We start from the raw sequence: 18,590 nt of genomic DNA, 5'->3' as shown, positions 1-18,590 counted from the left end.
CGAGTCCTATATTGACATAACCTGAAAGGCCGCTCCGCAAGGAAGAAGCCACTGCTCCAAAACCACCATAAAAAAGCCAGACTACGGTTTGCAACTGCACATGGGGACAAAGATCGTACTTTTTGGAGAAATGTCCTCTGGTCTGATAAAACAGAAATATAACTGTTTGACCATAATGACCATCGTTATGTTTGGAGGAAAAAAGGGAGAGCTTGCAAGCCAAAGAACACCATCCCAACCGTGAAGCACAGGGGTGGCAGCATCATGCTGTGGGGGTGCTTTGCTGCAAGAGGGACTGGTGCACTTCACAAAATAGATGGCATCATGAGGATGGAAAATTATGTGGATATATTGAAGCAACATCTCAAGACATCAGTCAGGAAGTTAAAGCTTGGTCGCAAATGGGTCTTCCAAATGGACAATGACCCCAATCATACTTCCAAAGTTGTGGCAAAATGGCTTAAGGACAACAAAGTCAAGGTATTGGAGTGGCCATCACAAAGCCCTGACCTCAATCGTATAGAAAATGTGTGGGCAGAACTGAAAAAGTGTGTGCAAGCAAGGAGGCCTACAAACCTGACTCAGTTACACCAGCTCTGTCAGGAGGAATGGGCCAAAATTCACCCAACTTATTGTGGGAAGCTTGTGGAAGGCTACCCGAAACATTTGACCCAAGTTAAACAATTTAAAGGCAATGCTACCAAATACTAACTGAGTATCTGACCCACTGGAAATGTGATGAAAGAAATAAAAGCTGAAATAAATCATTCTCTCTACTATTATTCTGATATTTCACATTCTTAAAATAAAGTGGTGATCCTAACTGACCTAAGACAGGGAATTTTTACTAGGATTAAATGTCAGGAATTGTGAAAAACAGAGTTTAAATGTATTTGGCTAAGGTGTGAACTCCCGACTTCATCTGTACTTACAGAGTGAAGTTAAAGAACGTGTGTCATGCACCGTGTGCCGTTCTAACCGAGTTTAATGAGGAGATTACCTGAACAAACAGATGTTTAGTTGGGAACAGATAAGGAGTGCAGTTTGGACCACTTGTTTGGAACTTTATCGCAGACATAAAGTGGCTCGTAAATTCTCCCATTATCGCCTGAGAAGCATTTATGCTCAAGCTGAACAGCTCTAGTTCAGCTGTTTGTGTTATTGCTGAGGCCAAGGATCACATACGACCCAAGATACGCCATTGTCAATACAGCTTTACTGATCTTCTCTTCTCCCCACCTCACTTCCTGCCTTTATGCCTAGGCTATGCTATTTTCAGTCCCACCTGATTCTACAATCCATCATCTTTAATTCAGCAATTAATTGAGCAGTAACGTGGATGCGATGTCTCTTGATGGTTGTCAGCCATGTTGAAGTTAAATTAATCAAACCACAACAGAATTAGGCCCTTGTGTGTATGGTCTGTTTCTTTGTTGACTTTTCCAATTTCAGACACACACAAAGCGGCAACATTGTTCATACAACACAGTGTTTGTACATTAAGTGTGCGTGCTGAACGCTACAGTACGCCATGATGATGATATAGGTAACTATTTGAAGTGAAGGGTACAGAGGGATCAAGGGCCCTAGTCTCTGTCCCCTCTTCTCCAAATGTGACTCCAGTAAGTGTAGCGGACAGGAAAAGGATTGAGGGATGGTAGGGGGAAGACTCCGGTCTGCTTGTTAAGAGAGCGGTGAGGTATTACTTTAAAAGCTCCTTCACTCCTGTCGGAATGTGGAGGGGGACGTGGGACAACGGACGTCTTTTCCAGAGGATGAGAAACCTGGAGGCAGAAGTGGAGTTACCACTGCTCTTGTGATGAAGGGTCCTTACAGTTGCCTTCTCTGAATGAAGGGTCCATTTGTAGCAGATGGGAGTCTATGAAACTCACTCCTCAGCCTGAATTATCCCCACTTTTGCTGCCGAATATCTAGCTTTTCAGTGGCGCGATTGAGTAAGACACTTCAGGAGGGTGGTCACATGTGTTTGCAAGGCAGAGATCCTGGGTTTGAGCCTCGGTAAGAGCTGAGTCAGGAGGAACCGGTACTCGCTAAGCAAGCAGCGTGACGTCCTTTACACGTACAGTAGCCTACTCACTGAAAGGTCCATGCAGTAGCCTACTCACTGAAAGGTCCATGCAGTAGCCTACTCACTGAAAGGTCCATGCAGTAGCCTACTCACTGAAAGGTCCATGCAGTAGCCTACTCACTGAGAGACTGGACGGGTTAATGTTATGGTCACACCAGACATGTAGCAGCATGTGTTGCTTCCTAGTGGCCTCTTATTGGATTATAATGTCCTCACGAATCCAGAGGTACAATGACAAATACTGTACGTCATGATCAAAGCAAATGCTGCTGTGAAATATGAGTAATTACAGTGTAATTGTTTAGATGACGCAGATAACATTAGATAACTGTCCTGTAAATTGTCTGAGCCCACAGATGGGAAGGCGTGTGTGTTGTCCCTCAGACTGGGTGAATTGATGGGAGTTGGGGTTGTGTGTGTGTTTGGAGGGGGGCGGGGTGGGGGGGGCAGAGGGACGGGAAAGCAAGTGATTCTCCAGATGAAATCTAATATGTGAGACGATGCATCTTAAAGAGACGTTTCCTCATAGCCCTGCCCAATGAATACCAATTCAGTGGCCGACACTGGAAGGACGATTGCACCTTGCTTGAACAATGCAGTGGAGAATTACAATGTACCTTTTTTTGGCTCGATCCATCCAATCACATCCCCCAAATTGTAGTGACTTCAACCTCCCCATGAGTCATCCATTCATACCTTGGTCTGATAACAGAATATGTTTGGTCTTATTCAGTAACATACTCATGAATTGATAATGGAGATTGTATTGTCTGTGATCATGTCAGCATGTTAGCTGATAATGAAAATGGTGTCAATGAAAATCAGTGGGTGAGTTTGTAAAAGTAATGATGGAAAATAATTAGCCAGTCCACCCTGACCTTATCTCTAACAGTGTAACAGTGTGTGTGTGTGTGTGTGTGTGTGTGTGTGTGTGTGTGTGTGTGTGTTTGTGTTTGATGGTATTGGGGGTGGTCTAACTTAATGACATCACGATCAGGGAGGATCCAAATGGCCAGGAAAGTCAATTAGAGTTAAACTGAGTTTACCAGCTGGACTCTCTGTATAGCATAAGAGAGAGAGAGAGGGAGAGAGAGAGAGAGGGAGAGGAAAAGGGAAAAAGGGGAGGAGAGACTAAAAGAGAATGAGAGACAGAGAAAGAGAGGAAGGGAAAGAGACACATTTAGGAAGTTGGGGACAAGAGGGTATTTTTGCTGGTTACAGAAAACTCTCCAGACTAATTTTTCTTGTGCCGGTCCATACAGTAGATATATTGCGTATCTATTTTTCTCTCTGTGTCTGAGTAGAGGTGGAAGTGTAGGCGACAGAGAGCGGGAGTTGCCTGTTTGAAGAGGTCAGGCAGGCAGGGGAAAGCCGGTGGATATTTGTTAAGAGGCCGCTTATCTGAAACTGACAACAGGATGAGAGGGTGAGTGAGGGGGGAGAGCCCAGCAGTACAGGGAGAAAACCATGGAGAGTTCAGCGTCCTCATCCACAGCCCACTCACAGAGGAGACACAGACACAGGCTAACCTGAGAGAAAGAAACAGAGATAGAGAGAAAGAAAGAGGGGGAAGGAAAGACAGAGGAAGTGAGGTAAAGAGTCTACTTTGTCCATTCTGTCCAACGGAGCGGGAGCGAGAGACGACGGTTCGTAACACTGGAGCTCAAAGATAAACCATGGACTCTGCACACCTCCTACCACACCTGGACGTGAGTACTGCACACTCACACACATACCTAAACACACACACTCTCTCTCACACACACAAACACACACATATACTGTACATGTATGCCAAGCCAACTCTGCCTGGCCACAGGAACTTCATTGCTCAAACCATTTGCCACTCTAGGGAAAACAAACACATGCTCTCACGCACGCAGATGCTGGCATGCTGTGTTGCTCTCAATCAAACGCTTGTAAGCGAAGGTCCAAGAATAATGTGACTATTATGTTTTTAGAAGACATAACGTAACTTACTTCTCTGCAGGAGTGTAAAGGCATTCATTATTCTTCAGTGTTAATGGTAAACACAGCTTTCATGTGAACCAGTGCTGTTTTTGTCTTTTCCACCTCAGTCTGTGTCGACAGGACGTGTGAAGTCTTTGAGCTGTCTGATGTGACGTGTCGTACATGTCACTTTTTCCACCAACGATTCTGCAATGTTCTGCCTCAGCAAGCCTCCTGTTCACCAAAACACAGCCTCCTGCTGTCTGTCGCTTAACTCCCTGACTCTCAGATCATCTGAACTTAGCTCTGAAGGAAACGTGTGGATCACAGCGAGGAAAAGGGCATAGAAACTGAGGCATACAGTTGTGAATGTCCTAGTGAAAATAGATGGAGATATACAAGAGCTGAAAGCCTTCCAGTGACTTACAGTCCTGGTTGAAATAGATGGAGATAAAGTTGAACTTTTGATGTTCTGCAATGTATGTGCTAGTTAGACTCTTGTGAGAATGTACCTGGGAATGAAAGCCCTGGCAGTGGTGACTGCTATACTGAACATCGTGTGTCTGGCTAATGTCTTTCCAAGGGTACAGGTAGCTAATGTTCTAAATCAAATCAAATGTTATTTGTCACATGCTTCGTAAACAACAGGTGTAGACTAACAGTAAAATGCTTACTTCCGGGTCATTTTCTAACAATGCAGAGTTAAAGATAAATATATATATTTTTAAAATTAATAGAAATAGTGACGAGGAATGAAACACAGTGAATAACGAATAACAATAACGAGTCAAAATAACATGCTATATACATGTAGTACCAGAACCGAGTGGATGTGCAGGGGGTACGAGGTAATTGAGGTTGCTATGTTCATACAGTATGGTAGGGGTAAAGTGACTGGGCAACAGGATAGATAATAGACCGTAGCAGCAGCGTATGTGGTGAGTGTGAAAGTGTGCGTGTGATAGTGTTAGTATGCATGTGTGCGCGTCTTATGTGTGTGTGGGCGTATGTAGTGTGTGTTGGGGTGTCAGTGTAAGTATGTGTGAGTGTGTGGGTCCAGTGTGTGAACAGTCAGTGCATGAGAGTTAGTGCAAAAAAGGGTAAATGCCGCTAGTCCGGGTAGCCATTTGATGAGCTATTTAGCAGTCTTCTTTAGCAGTCTTATGGCTTGGGGGTAGAAGCTGTTCAAGGTCCTGTTGGTTCCAGACTGGTACCGCTTACCATGCGGTAGCAGAGAAAACAGCCTATGGCTTGGGGGGCTGGACTCTTTGACAATTTTTTGGGCCTTCCACTGACACCGCCTGGTATAGAGGTGCTGGATGGCAGGGAGCTCGGCCCCAGTGATGTACTGGGCCGTACTGACCACCCTCTGTAGGGCCTTGAGGTTGGGTGCCTCGATGGTTGCAGTTTCTGGCGATGTTGTGAATTTGTTGGTTGGTTCCCCAGTAGCCAGAAAGTGTCTGGTCTACTCTACTTCTCCTTAAGGAGCCTTATCATCTGCTGTCATCTCAACCCTGGTAGGAGACAGACACTGCATTCTCCTCCAAGTGTGTGTGTGTGTGTGTGTGTGTGTGTGTGTGTGTGTGTGTGTGTGTGTGTGTGTGTGTGTGTGTGTGTGTGTGTGTGTGTGTGTGTGTGTGTGTGTGTGTGTGTGTGTGTGTGTCCAAGCATATTAATTTTTTTGCGATTGTACGTGTGTGTGTGTGTGTGTGTGTGTGTGTATGATGCATGTGCAGCGCTATGCATGAAAACATTCTAATCGATTGGCTTTTGTCCATCATATGCATTCACATACACGCACAACACACATATCTGTTCCTCTTGGCATGTACGAGTTTGCACTCTGCCTGCGTTGTGCATACTTGTGGAGCTGTGCATTGTGGGCAGTAATTACCATAAAGGTTTGTTGAGGAAGGTGAGAGGCGGGCTGAAGTCTGGGCTGCCCGTGTCATTAGCCTCTTAATCGCCCCAGCTGGGATAAATTATAATACACTCTAATAAAACCACACTGCTGGCTACCTGGAATATTATTCTAATGATTTAATCTGTCATGCTTAGAGCAATGTCGCCACAGACATTTTTCACTCTTACCTCCTAGGTTCAGCCTCATACATTAAATCATAGAGCAGTGAATGCAGTAGTCATTAGAGAGCTCCGGCGTGTGTTAGCGGTGTATAGAGAGGTGTGAGGAACATTCCAGATGCATTAGGTGTAGGTGTGTAGGTTTCAGGTGATTATGAGAATGTTCCACAGAGATGCTGGTTGAGCAAGTTAGAAAAAACAACGTTCTTGGGATGTGTGTTTGTGAGCTTGCACATGTTTGTGTGTGTAAGTATACCATTTCCAGGACATACAGTAATTATGACATGGGCAGAAAGTCTATGTGTCTATGTGTGTGTTAGAGGGCAAGAGAGAGGGAGGGAGGGAGAGGGAGAGAAGGAATCTGGGAAAAGAAACACGGGAAGAACAACAGGAAAGGAAAGTGGAGGGACCAGGCGTAACACGAAGACAGCGGCTGCGGATAAATCAGCCGGCTGCGGTGACACTGGGCCCTCTCGCCCGGCAACACTCAGCAGCACTCTTCCGCAAAAACACCATTCATTTAGAGGGCTTAGGAAAAAGACAGAGAAACGAAGACAGGGAGAAAAAGAAAGAGAGAGAGAGACATGTAGATAAAGAAGAATGGAGAGACAGGGAACACGGGGGTGGTGGGGGGGGGGGGGGGGGGGGGCAGAGGAAAGAGATATGGAGAAGGACAAGGGGTGATAGAGAGACAGAGTATATCTCTGTATATCTCCCCTTCTCTCTCTTTAACTCTCTCTCTATCACCCCTTGTCCTTCTCCATATCTGTCTTTCCTCTGCCCCCCCCCCAGAGAAGATATACAGAGAATAGAGGGGAAATAAATGGAGAGAGTAAGAGAGAATGGGACAGATAAACAGAAAACAGAAAGTGAGGGATTGATGCAGAGACAAATTAAGGAGATAAAGAGGGACTAAGGAAACAAGAGACTGAAAGCGAGAGCGTAAAGAGACATAGAGAGAGGGAAAGAGGGACACTTATGTTGGTCTGTTTTGATCTGTGGGTTCAGAGGTCCAGAGGTCCAGAGAGCAGACTGCCCTGCCTGATTACCGCCCATCTCTCGACTGCGTACGCCTGGGGTCACTCTACCGTCTGCTCCGGGTCAGACACCATCTAATATGTCTGAGAGCACCCCCCCCCCCCCCCCCCCCCCCCACCCCCTCTCCCCACCTCACCCCTCACCTCCCCCGGAAGACTTGATTAGTCCCATTTCAGCGGAGGGAGAGAGGGGGGGGGGGGGGTGGAGGGAAAGCAAACGCAGGGATGTCACCGTCCAGGATGAATGGAGAGGGGGGCGAGTCGACGGAGAGGATGAATGGAGAGGGGGGCGGGTCGACTGAGAGGATGGCAGATAATGAGGCCAAATGGAGTTTAGGAGCTTTTCTCCCAGTTTAGATTAGCTGGAGAAACACAGGGAGATGGGTGGATGTACTCTAGATGGATGTAGGGCAGGGTGTCCTCTGCCTCCCCCCAACCCCCACCCTCACCCCCTCCCCCTTCTGCAACTAACCTTTGAACCTTCATTAAGGGGGGGGGGGGGGGGGGGGGGTGTCCTTAATCTAGTTTACGTGCCATGGGACGCCATGGGAAAGGCTGTACAGTTGTGGCTCTCTAATCTCTAATCGTACTCTAATTGTCCTGTAGCGTTGCCTCAAGTGGAGAGGCATGGGGTGGAGAGATATTACTTTGGGTGGGGCTGCCTGAGTTAATGGGTAGGGAACAGAGTCCCACGCTCACATCTTATTTACCAAGGGTATTACTGTGTCTGTTCTCTCTCTCTCTATAGCACTATACACTATAGCACGATTAGCTGTCATTATGGCGTTGTTATGTGTTCGTTGTGCCATAAACGCCTCAGTTATCTCGCTGTGTCGGACTTAATCGATTCTCAGCTCAGTACAGAGATGAGATAGGGATAATCAGGGAGAGATAAGTGCAGAATAAGAGAGTGCTTCGCTAGTCTGTAGGGAAAAATAGGATGTTGAGATCTATTTTGTTTAAATTCATTGAGATGTATATTTTCTTCTTAGAATAATGATGACATCTATAATTTATTTAGTTGTAGGAAGTAGGATGGTGGGACAACAGACAGGTTGAGAGAAGAGAAGTCATGGCCCAGCCCAGGTCTCAGTCTCTACATGAGCCTCCTAGCTTTGAATGCTTTGAACCAAATCTAGAGTCAGCTTTCCCTCCCCCAATCCCAACGCCAAACTGACTTTCTAGTTAAGTGTCCAGGGACAACTTCATCCTACTTTGAACAATAGACAAGTCAGACACCCTACTCTGACCCCTGACCCCTGACCCCTGACCTCTAACTCCTGACTCCAGAGGGCACAAGACCATTAAGGCCTGTAGTTGATAATTAGTCACTCAATCATTAACACCTGTACTACAGAGACATGGGGTGGTAACCCGGTTGGCTGGGGTGGTAACCCGGTTGGCTGGGGTGGTAACCCGGTTGGCTGGGGTGTTAATGTAATGACCTCCAGCACTGGGCCTTTTCCCGCGCAACAGACAGGCCAGTTAGCAACTTTGGTCTCAAGTATTTGGTTGAAGCTACTGTATAAGTCCATTCAGCAACTAAGCTCTGGAAAGTAAATCAGAGCAATAGAGATATAAAGTACAGTAGCTTCACTAGATATTATTCTCCATTAAAGTCAACTAGCTTTAGTTAATTGATGGTTTTTAGCAGTCCTACTATTAAGGTTCTCCTAAATCACACACGCACGCATGCACGCACGCACGTACACACACACACACACACACACACACTGAATATATTCTCTGCTTAATCACTCTTATCCCCCGTGCTTGAATTTCCTAAAAGATGGGGCCTTGGCAACACATAGCAATAAATTAACAATAAGGAAAACAAAGTGGTGCTGTTTTTACAGCCATGTGTATCCAGCAAACAACTTCACGTGGACTCCAGCAGTACATTTCTTGATATCGCGCCAGCATTACTGCATAACAGCCTGACGAGCAGTGTGTGAATTACGTGAAGGGGCCTTTGGGGGGTCTCTAATTTAACCATTCTCCTATTTGTTTCAAATGCAACTTTGTACTGCTACAGTGGTAAATATGAAAATAAAATATTATTCCAAATGAAACGAACACCCCCACCTCTCTGTCATGGTTTAAGGCCAGTGACAGATGATTCAGGTTCTTTCAATCGCATTCATCTCTCTACTCCACCTGTCTGCCTCTCTATCTGTCTCTGTCTCTCTGCCTCGCTCTCTGTCTTGAGCTTTCGCTACCAAACTTGCAACATTGTACCGACTGGGTCCAGCCCACTAACGAACTTGCAACATTATCAACTTGGTCCAGCTCACAATTATTGTGAACTTACATAATTGTTTAAACTGGGCCCTCACAGTTTCCCGTGCCGATGAGCTCGGGACAAACATAGCTGTATTTACGTCCCGTATTTCTGCCCCTTTTCAGGTGTCTCGACTTTCTTTTGACAAAAAAGGTCAATTTGTCAGCAAGACGCATCAATTAATTCACAAGAGTGTAGTACTAATGACAATCGCCAAATGTCATAAAACGTTTTGATGTTTTGTAACAGATGTCTCTTTCCATTCATCAAATGGCAGATGCACAGTGCACTGTCTGGATGCTGGAATTATTTTGGAGAGGACGAACATGCGCAGGTAGCCCACTTTTTTAAGTGATTTGTTGGACAATCAGATGAAAAACATCATGACTGGTTGTGTTCAAGCCACATTAAAAGGTAATATACGTTTACTGTTAAAATACATGTCTTTACTATTAAAATACATGTCTTTACTATTAAAATACATGTCTTTACTATTAGGCCCATAACATTTTTAGGAAGTAGGAAGTCGTGTAAAATAATAGAGACCTTTGAATGTCACTGTATAATTCACACTCTGCTGATGAGGAATTCGTCTGCTGGGGACTGGGAGAGGAGAAAACAAACTCATGATATATTGGTAGAAGTTTTTCTCATAGGATTTAAGTTGTGAATAGTGGTATTTCAACCCCCCCACTCCAATTTACTGAAAAATACATTAAGCATATGGTATATGAATTTCAATGAACACGTGGGACTTTAAAGAGCACCACTTGAAGCGTCAAAAAGTGAAAGACTTAAGCGTTCCGTTTCCTCTCCTCCCTGAAATAAACCCTAACTTCACTCCTCTCCTCACCCTCTCCTCACCCACTCCTCCCCCTCTCCCTCATGTAGATCCACCATGTTCCCTGCTAACCTCTTGGTCCTGATGGTCCTGCTGCTACCTCAAGCCTCGTCTGGTCGCCAGGGCGGAGCCACCGAGCCCGATGGCAGTGTGTTGTCGTTGTCATCGTCATCACCAACCCCCCTGGACCCCAGCCTGTCCCAGACCATCCAGAACCTGCTGCTGAGCCGCCTGGGCCTGCAGTCCCACCCCAACCCCCGGCCAGGTGCCCCCATCCCCCAGTACATACTGGACCTCTACCGCTTCCACTCCCAGCAGTACCACCTAGTCCAGGATCCACACTTCAGCTACCCCAGCCAGCATGTCCAGGAGGCCAACACCGTACGCAGCTTCCACACAGGTACCATTACACATGGGGTCTGGGCCCATATCCCCAAAGCGTCTCAGAGTAGGAGTGCTGATCTAGGATTAGTTTGGCCTTTTAGATCATAATAAATAAGATCATATGGACAGATCCTAGATCAGCACTCCTAATCTGAGACACTTTGTGGATAGTTTGCAAAGCTGTTCTATCTTGTCCTGCCACTGTTTCATATCAGTTCCACAATATGTTTTAATGGACACTGTTCTACACATTCCATTTGTAGTTTCAGTCAGGGTTAGATGGCATTGATGGCGACAGGGCTGTGATACCCAGTCTCTTTCTGTTATGACTCCACCTTAGCAGTTAGTAGGCTCCAAATTCAGACCATCTATTTTCCATTTGATAACATGGATGTTTCCATAACACCCACAAGCTAACCAGCAACAAGTGGAGATCCTATGCTGATGCTAATGTGTGCAAAAAAAAGCTTATCTAACTGTTTATGGCACTGAATGTGTCTGACATTTAAAGTTAAGGGTCGACAGGTCAATTGACCTTGTATTTGACATTGTGAGATTACAATGTTTGATTTAGGAAATCCGACAAGAGAGACCTCCAAGGAACTGCAGAGGACATCAATTTTGTTTTAAAAATTGAACCTTCTTCTTTGAACTATCTTAACCTCTCTCTCTCTCTCTCTCTCTCTCTCTCTCTCTCTCTCTCTCTCTCTCTCTCTCTCTCTCTCTCTCTCTCTCTCTCTCTCTCACTCTCCGTCCCTCCTCTCTCGCAGAGTCTACCAGTCCCTCACTCCCCCTTGAAAAGAGGCAGACCACCGCGAGCAACAGCAGGGTCCCCATCTCCTTCAACGTGTCCTCCATCCCCCAGGATGAGCGTGTGGTGTCTGCAGAGCTGCGTTTCTTCCGGGGTGGTGGGGCCAGCCTGGGCCCCGGGGCCCACAGGGTCAGCCTGTTCCTTTCTGGAGGCCCTGGGGACTCTGAGTCTGAGCCCACTCTGCTGGAGTCACGGCTCCTCACAGGGGCCCCCAGCACCAAGCCAGCTGTGTCCTGGGAGGCATTCAGCCTCAGCACCGAACTCTTCCTGGGGGCCCACGCTCGGACTGGCAGCCTGTCCTTCCTCATAGAGGTGACCCCTCTGGGTAACACCACCCTCCTCACCCCCCCTGACCATGATGCTCTACCACTCTCCACTGGGGAGGAAGGGCGCAGAGAGGGACACCTGAGGGTGCGCAGATCTCTGGGACAGGACGAACACAGCTGGGCACGAGAGAGACCCCTGCTGGTTACTTACAGCCATGATGGGCGCGGGGAGGCACTAGCCGCCCATGGCCGGAGAACCTCCGGCACTGCCCAGAGGATGAGGGGGAGGAAGGGGGCCAGAGAAAGGGGCAGGAGTAGCAGCAGGGACCGGGGAAGGGACAGAAACAAGGACAGGGAGAGGGACAGGGACCGGAGCGCCAGTCCTGGCTGGGGCGGTAGCTGGAACGAGGGTGGAAGAGTGAAGCGTAATGGCGGCCGCGCAGCGAAACTGAAGCGTCTGTCCCGCGCCCGCTGCCGCCGCCACCCGCTCTACGTGGACTTCAAAGACGTGGGCTGGAACAAGTGGATTGTGGCGCCTAGCGGCTACGACGCCTTCTTCTGCCTGGGAGAGTGCCGCTTCCCGCTGGCCGACCACATGAACTCATCCAGCCACGCCATGGTGCAGACGCTGGTGAACTCGGTGAACGGAGCCGTGCCGCGGGCCTGCTGTGTGCCCACCGCCCTCAGCCCCATTGCCATGCTCTACCTGGACCCGCAGGACCGCGTGGTCCTCAAAAACTACCAGGACATGGTGGTGGAGGGCTGTGGATGCCGGTAACGGGAAACAAAAGAGAGGGAGGGAGGAGAGAGATGGAAGGAGAGATTGATGACGTAGGGACAGAGGACAAGGACAGAACCCAGACCAGCAGGACCATGTGAGACAAGAGTACCTGGACCTTGTGGTGGAGGGATGAAAATACTAGTAGCGGGAGGAGGGGGGAGCGAGAGGAATGTAGAACCCAATCCAGCAGGACCAAGTGGTTTCTAAGAAGTACATGGTGTTGGAGGGTCACAGCGGTCAGTAGTGGAAATAAAGAGAGGACACGAAAGAGAGCGGGAGAGAGAGAGAGGAAAAACAGAGACAGAGGAGCCCCCTTAGAACATACAGTGCAGTGCTTCAGAAGGACCACACAGTGAGAGAATAAAGAGAAAAGAGAGGGAGAGAAAAACGAAGCGGTCTTCCACATCCCAGTAGGAGTAGAGGATGCTGCTTACAGAAGACGAGAGGGAAGACAGGAGTAGAGAAGAAGAGACTCCCATTAGCCCCACCTCTTCTCCTTCTATAGCACTCCACTCGCTGACAGCCCTGTGCTTGTTCAATGCTCACTCGCCAGCCCCTATGTGTCTGTAATGTGTCTGTATTTGTGTCTCTCCGTGCTCAGTGTGTCGCTCACCTCCTCATTCCAACATCAATCTGTAAAGGAGATGCACTCAATCAGTGGAGTGGAAGACCAAGGGGACTGGCAAGAGATTAAGATATCAGTGCCAGAGTATACTATCTGTACAGTGGACATACTATCAAGAGTGGCTTATAGTACATAGTAAGCTGTCATATGGCCCATATGAGGAGGATGAAACATATATACCCTTTGCATCAGTGACACCATCCTCAAACTAACTCAGCTATCATATCTGGGCCAGCGGTCAGCTACTGATCTCTCATCAAGAGAGACGTTGACGGACACTCCTCGTAGACTGAATAGATATGGATTTCTCAGACAGACAGACAAATTGTCCGCACGAAGCTTCCCGTCACGAGATATTTAAAACCACAACAATAATACAGAGGAATTATTATGCTATTGTTTGAATGTACTGCTATCATTATTATTTAAAGATAACTTTTTTTGTACATTTCCATTGCAGAGATGAAGAAAATTCAGAAAATTCAAAGAAATTCCATTAAATGGTCAATTTAACTTAAAAGTCACATTATGTATTTAAATAGCAACCGCATATGGTATATTTAACCTTGAAAATATTTAAGATATCTGCTCTCTACAAAGCCACATTTACAGTACCGTAATACACCTATAACTGGAGCCTGCAGTCCTTATAGTAGCAAGTTATGGTGGCTTTTAGTGTACTACACATGCAAACACAGTGTGTCGTAATGGTGCAGTCATAAGCTCAATAAATACCACATCTCAAGGCTCTGTGTATTGTATTCTACTGAATCGTGTAACAAGAACACAATGTCATCATCAACACAGATGTCTTTGCTAGCAGTGTGCATGTTTTAAAAAAGAACGGCTAATGTTAAAGCAGTTGATTTCCAGTACCTTTTGGACAAGGGCTTTGCAGGTGTTTTCCTGTTATGAGTTGAGTATGTTGAGTATCTTTCCAGTGTTTTGCTTTTCCCTCTATTTAAATGGAAGCATTTAAACAACAGTGTAAAATGTTTGACATTGTCTGAAGATGTGGTGATACCTGTAATAAACAGACCAAGCAGCACTTCTGTCACGTGATTGTGTTTTTAAAATCAACCACATTTCCTTGTTCCTCCTCTGCTAGTGTTCTGAGGACATATTGCTCTTAGTCTATGCACAATGACAAGGGGAGAAGAGGAGGACTGTCAAATCCTCCCATTGGTCAGAATCTCTTTCAATCACAAATTGCCTCATAGATTGACAATTGAGTCAAGGAAGGAAGTCAGTGCTCCCTTGGTGAACCCAGAACAAACCAGATTTGGCTGTAGGCCTAGAGTACCTATATAGTCCCACTAAGACACACTGGCCTGGGATAGAAGGGCATGAGGAGAAGGCTATACATGGGGCAGATCCACATCTCTTACTGGCAAAACCACTGCACCACCTTATCAATTCACACCTGGCCTATGATGCAGCCCACATGTGTTTCTGATCCCCAGATGTTACGCAGAGAGCTACTGCGCCTCTGAGCTTACAGCAGTCAGTGTGCTCAGCCACGGGTCATTCCTCACGTCGTGAATGTGGGGGTCAAACCAACTCAACAGATTTCTTGACCCCGCATTCCTGTGTGTTGAAAGAAACTACCCCCCCCCCCCCCCCCCCCCCCCATCTCTCCTCCAGATGGATCGACTCACTGATTGTGAAGTATTGGGAGGTGAACAGTGTGAAACCGACAGCCGCTTTGCTCCATCCTAGGGAGGGGTGACCCTCCTCCCCTCCTGTCGGAGGCTGGATGTGGCCCAGAGCTCGCCGGCTACAGCTGGAGCTGTCCAGATTCTTCTTACATATCGCCTCTCACCAGCTGTCAACAGCAGCACACTGCCACTGGGGCTCCTGTGTGTATGAGTGTGTGTGTGTGTGTGTTCGTGCATCTGTCTGTCTGCGTGCGTGCGAGAGAGCATTCATGTGTTTGGGTGTGTGTGTAGATGTGTGTTTAGGTAAGTAGTGAAAACCATCTCATTAAATACACATGGGCAGGAGGATAACCTTTGCCCCATAGAGGGTCTGTATCCTCCCTAACTCCCCTAACTCCCTTCTAAGCCATCCTTCCCCCAATCCATCCCTCACACATCTTCTCTCACCACCCAGCCCATCCCTCACACATCGTCTCTCACCACCCAACCCATCCCTCACCCCCTGACCCATTCCTCTTCCCACCCTCCCCTCTCCCCCCCTCTCAGCCCATTCCCTTATCACCCGCCTCACCCCTAGCCAAGACTACTCACCCCCTTACCCCTCCCTTGCCCCCTGCCTCCCCCCTAACCTATTCCTCACCCCTTCCATTTTCTCTCACCCCCCTTAACCCCTCCCTCACCCCCTCGCCCTCCTCTCTCCCAGGTGCTGGATTATGACTGTGGTTCAGGGTATCAGGTGGGTGGAGCAGGACTAGGGAATGGAGACAGGATATGGTCAGTTTATCTTGTCAGGTGTGTAGGCTCTGTGAGCCTGGATAGCAGTGGCCTTGACCCAGTCCACCCTGTGGGACACCTTTCCTCAGCCCTAAATCACACGCTACTGGGGGCTTCCAAACCCACCTGTCCCACAGAGACAGGGCCGCGGGGCCGCACCTCCAACCAGGTGACTGGATTTATCTGTGATGGACCCCAGATAGGCAGGGGAGTACACATTTCTCACATTACATAACACTTTTTCTGACGTACAGAAGATAGCTGCATTCAGGGAAAAGTTTGTGATAACCGCTTTACAGGAGCCGAGCCGTGTTCAGCAGGCCCAGTGCAGTTCCAGCCACAGATGTATGGAATGTTCAGATAATACAGTTGTGATTATAACCTCTAGTACAGATTTCAGTTATGGAACTCAAAGTCTGTGTTACATGCAGATGGAAGTTAGATTGGAACATTCAGTACTGTGTTAGAGCATTAGTGTAATGTTAATGTGAACAGGGCCTAGGGATAGGCCCAGAGGTACCTCCATTTTGGAGTGTGGAGTTCATGGAAATAAAGTTAAACCCATGTTTGACATGCTCTCCGTCAACCTGCCAATCCAACCAGCCACACAGGCAGGGCCAAGGTATGCCCAGAGCAGAGCAGGCCCCATCCCTGGTGTACCCTACTAACTGACAGGCTTCTCCCCATTCACGCTGTAATAAACGGAAATAACCCCACTACCGCCGGTTCCCCTATACTCCTGTCTGTCAACTCACTGTGTGTCAACTGTACAGCCCACCCACTGTCCATATCCGCCCCACCACACACACTTGCTCGCACACGCACACCCACACACACACTCGCACAGCACTCAAATAACCATGTTGGAAATTGCTCTGTGCCAACCTAGGCCGGGATTCAATCCGAGCACACCTTGTCGGCAATGAACATTTTAAAGGCAATGTTCCCACGTTCGCGGAAAGCACATGCACGGTAAACGCTACATATGTTGGCTCAATCTGAAGCTACCTTTAAATGGCTCATTGTCCAAATCCACGATTGGATTGAATCCCGGCCCTAGACTTGCCACATTTAGGACCACAAGGCCCAAAGCATGGTTCAGCGTCAGAACCAGTGGACTGACTAGTCTGGCTACAGAATAGGGTGACCTTATCAAGCAAAAGCTCTGGGCTTGATTTATCTTTCGATTGGTCCAAAATATGCTTCAAACTAGTTTAAAACTCTGTAGTAGGATAACATCAGTGATGTAGGTAAGAGCAGGACATGCTCCAAAGTGATGTATGTGTTTCAGGTCTTTGAGGTCATTGTGATTTCAATAAAACTCACAAAAGCAGTTCAGTGGGGTCACAAACATGTGCAGTATATGTCTCAGCTTCAAAGGTTTCCATGTACTATATCAGACACGGTTTTCAATCATAGATCCCCCACGTGTAAAATATATGATACATATTGTGTGTCATAAGATAAAACCTCCATAGCAGCTGTGGTCAAAGCCTCCCCAGTTAGCACATTTGGTTCCTTGGAAGTTATGGGAACGTATGTTTTTGGTTTCCCATTGGTTCTGGGAACAAAGCCATAAGTTTCCTGACCGGTAAAACTGAACGTTTTTTAAACGTTCTGAGAACAGAAGTGAAAATATCAGGTTGCAGGGAGGTTCTGAGAACGTTTTACTCTGGTTCCTTGAAAGTTTTTCTGGGAGGTTTTTCTTAACGTTCTGAGAGCGGAAATGCTAGGTAATTTGAAGGTAATTAAATAACATTCTGAGAACATGTTTCAATAAGACTTTTAATAACACCGCTAGCTTAGGTTAACTGTTCTGAACTCAAAGCAGAGATAGGACACATGGAAATTCAATTGCTTAGGCAATAATCATGCAAACACATTTCTTTTTTATTGTGACACAGCGTCAATGAGATTCAAACCTTCTGTTCTCTATCCATAGAATTAGTCCACTGCGCCACCAGGATGGAGCTAGAATGCCATGTTTCTTTTTTACGCATACAAAGCTGTTAATTTTAGTCTATTCAAACAGACCCCATTTCAAAGGAAACAAGCACTCTTTAAGATCCGGTTTGGCCAATTATTGGGCATGGCCAACACACCTGAACACACTTAGCAAGATAGAAGATAGAGATAGTTTTGTTCACGCTATGAGAACAGAATGTATACGTTTTTAAATAGGCTGTGGCTACCGTTAAATAGTTTTCGCCCACGCCCGCCCCCTCGCCCCTCGGGAAACCTATTTCTGCCCATGTGTTATTTTACACACATATTCGTTTTTCTAACGTAGCTGCTGCTCACACTCCATTCAGGTTTCGCTCTTTACACTTCAGCTCCACTTTAAGCCTTGTGATGCTTTGTCATCAGCGTCGTGTCAATGTGACGTTCTACCTGCTATACAGAGTGCGTTGTTTTGAGAGCAGAGAGGAGCAGAGGGGAAGAGCATCTTTATTTTCCCCTACTGTTCTGTACCATATTCTTCGATTATGTGTAAGTACAATAGCTTTGGTCCAGTTTTTCGCAAGTACTCATTATAATTGTTGCTAGTGGTTGCAATACATTATCCTCTAATTACTCAAGTTGCTTTTGTTTACATTGTGAACATAATCAATCTAGCTAGCTAGTTAAAGTTTCTGCTAGCTAGGAGCTTCTTGACTTCATAAATCTTAGTAAAATAACCAGTGGTGTATACTCGAGGCCATATGCAACCAAAATCAACTTTATTTCTCATTATTTCAATTCAAAAGATAGAATGAATGCGCGCGTCAGCCATCGAGAATTGAACCTCAGCTATTCTTGAGCTTGGACGCTGCTATTGGATGTGATGCAACGCGAGTGCAACACGGACAGTATAGTAGCTTTCATTGATTTCAAAGAAAGGATTCCCTCAACGGCTGACGTCTGAAGACAACACTGGAAGCCCAATGGCTGTAGTGTAGCAGGGCCGTTACTCACCCTCTTCTGAACCATGATGATGTCTCTGCCTCATATTTCTGAACAGCTGAAATAAA

At 46.8% G+C, this 18,590-nt stretch overlaps 1 protein-coding gene across 1 annotated transcript; it reads left to right on the top strand.

Annotated features, from left to right (window-relative positions):
* The first annotated feature begins 3,268 nt into the window (after positions 1-3,268).
* Positions 3,269-14,188, top strand: LOC311101270 (bone morphogenetic protein 2-like). Its single transcript, XM_084142401.1, has 3 exons — positions 3,269-3,798; positions 10,331-10,680; positions 11,435-14,188. The coding sequence occupies exons 2-3, from the start codon at positions 10,338-10,340 to the stop codon at positions 12,517-12,519; spliced, it is 1,428 nt and encodes a 475-aa protein (XP_083998527.1). The 5' UTR covers positions 3,269-3,798; positions 10,331-10,337; the 3' UTR covers positions 12,520-14,188.
* Positions 14,189-18,590: the final 4,402 nt, after the last annotated feature.

The sequence above is a fragment of the Coregonus lavaretus genome (genome assembly GCF_964263955.1).
Source record: "Coregonus lavaretus genome assembly, chromosome: 26".
Taxonomy (NCBI): Eukaryota; Metazoa; Chordata; class Actinopteri; order Salmoniformes; family Salmonidae; genus Coregonus; species Coregonus lavaretus.
Note: the sequence above shows the minus strand (reverse complement) of the source record. Positions and strands in the feature narration are given on the sequence as shown.

Bases quoted from the DNA above. Each gene is read 5' to 3' on its own strand.
- LOC311101270 (XM_084142401.1), top strand. From the start codon at position 10,338: ATGTTCCCTGCTAACCTCTTGGTCCTGATGGTCCTGCTGCTACCTCAA. The intron at 10,681-11,434 runs GTACCATTACAC...CCTCTCTCGCAG, and splicing joins CGTACGCAGCTTCCACACAG to AGTCTACCAGTCCCTCACTC.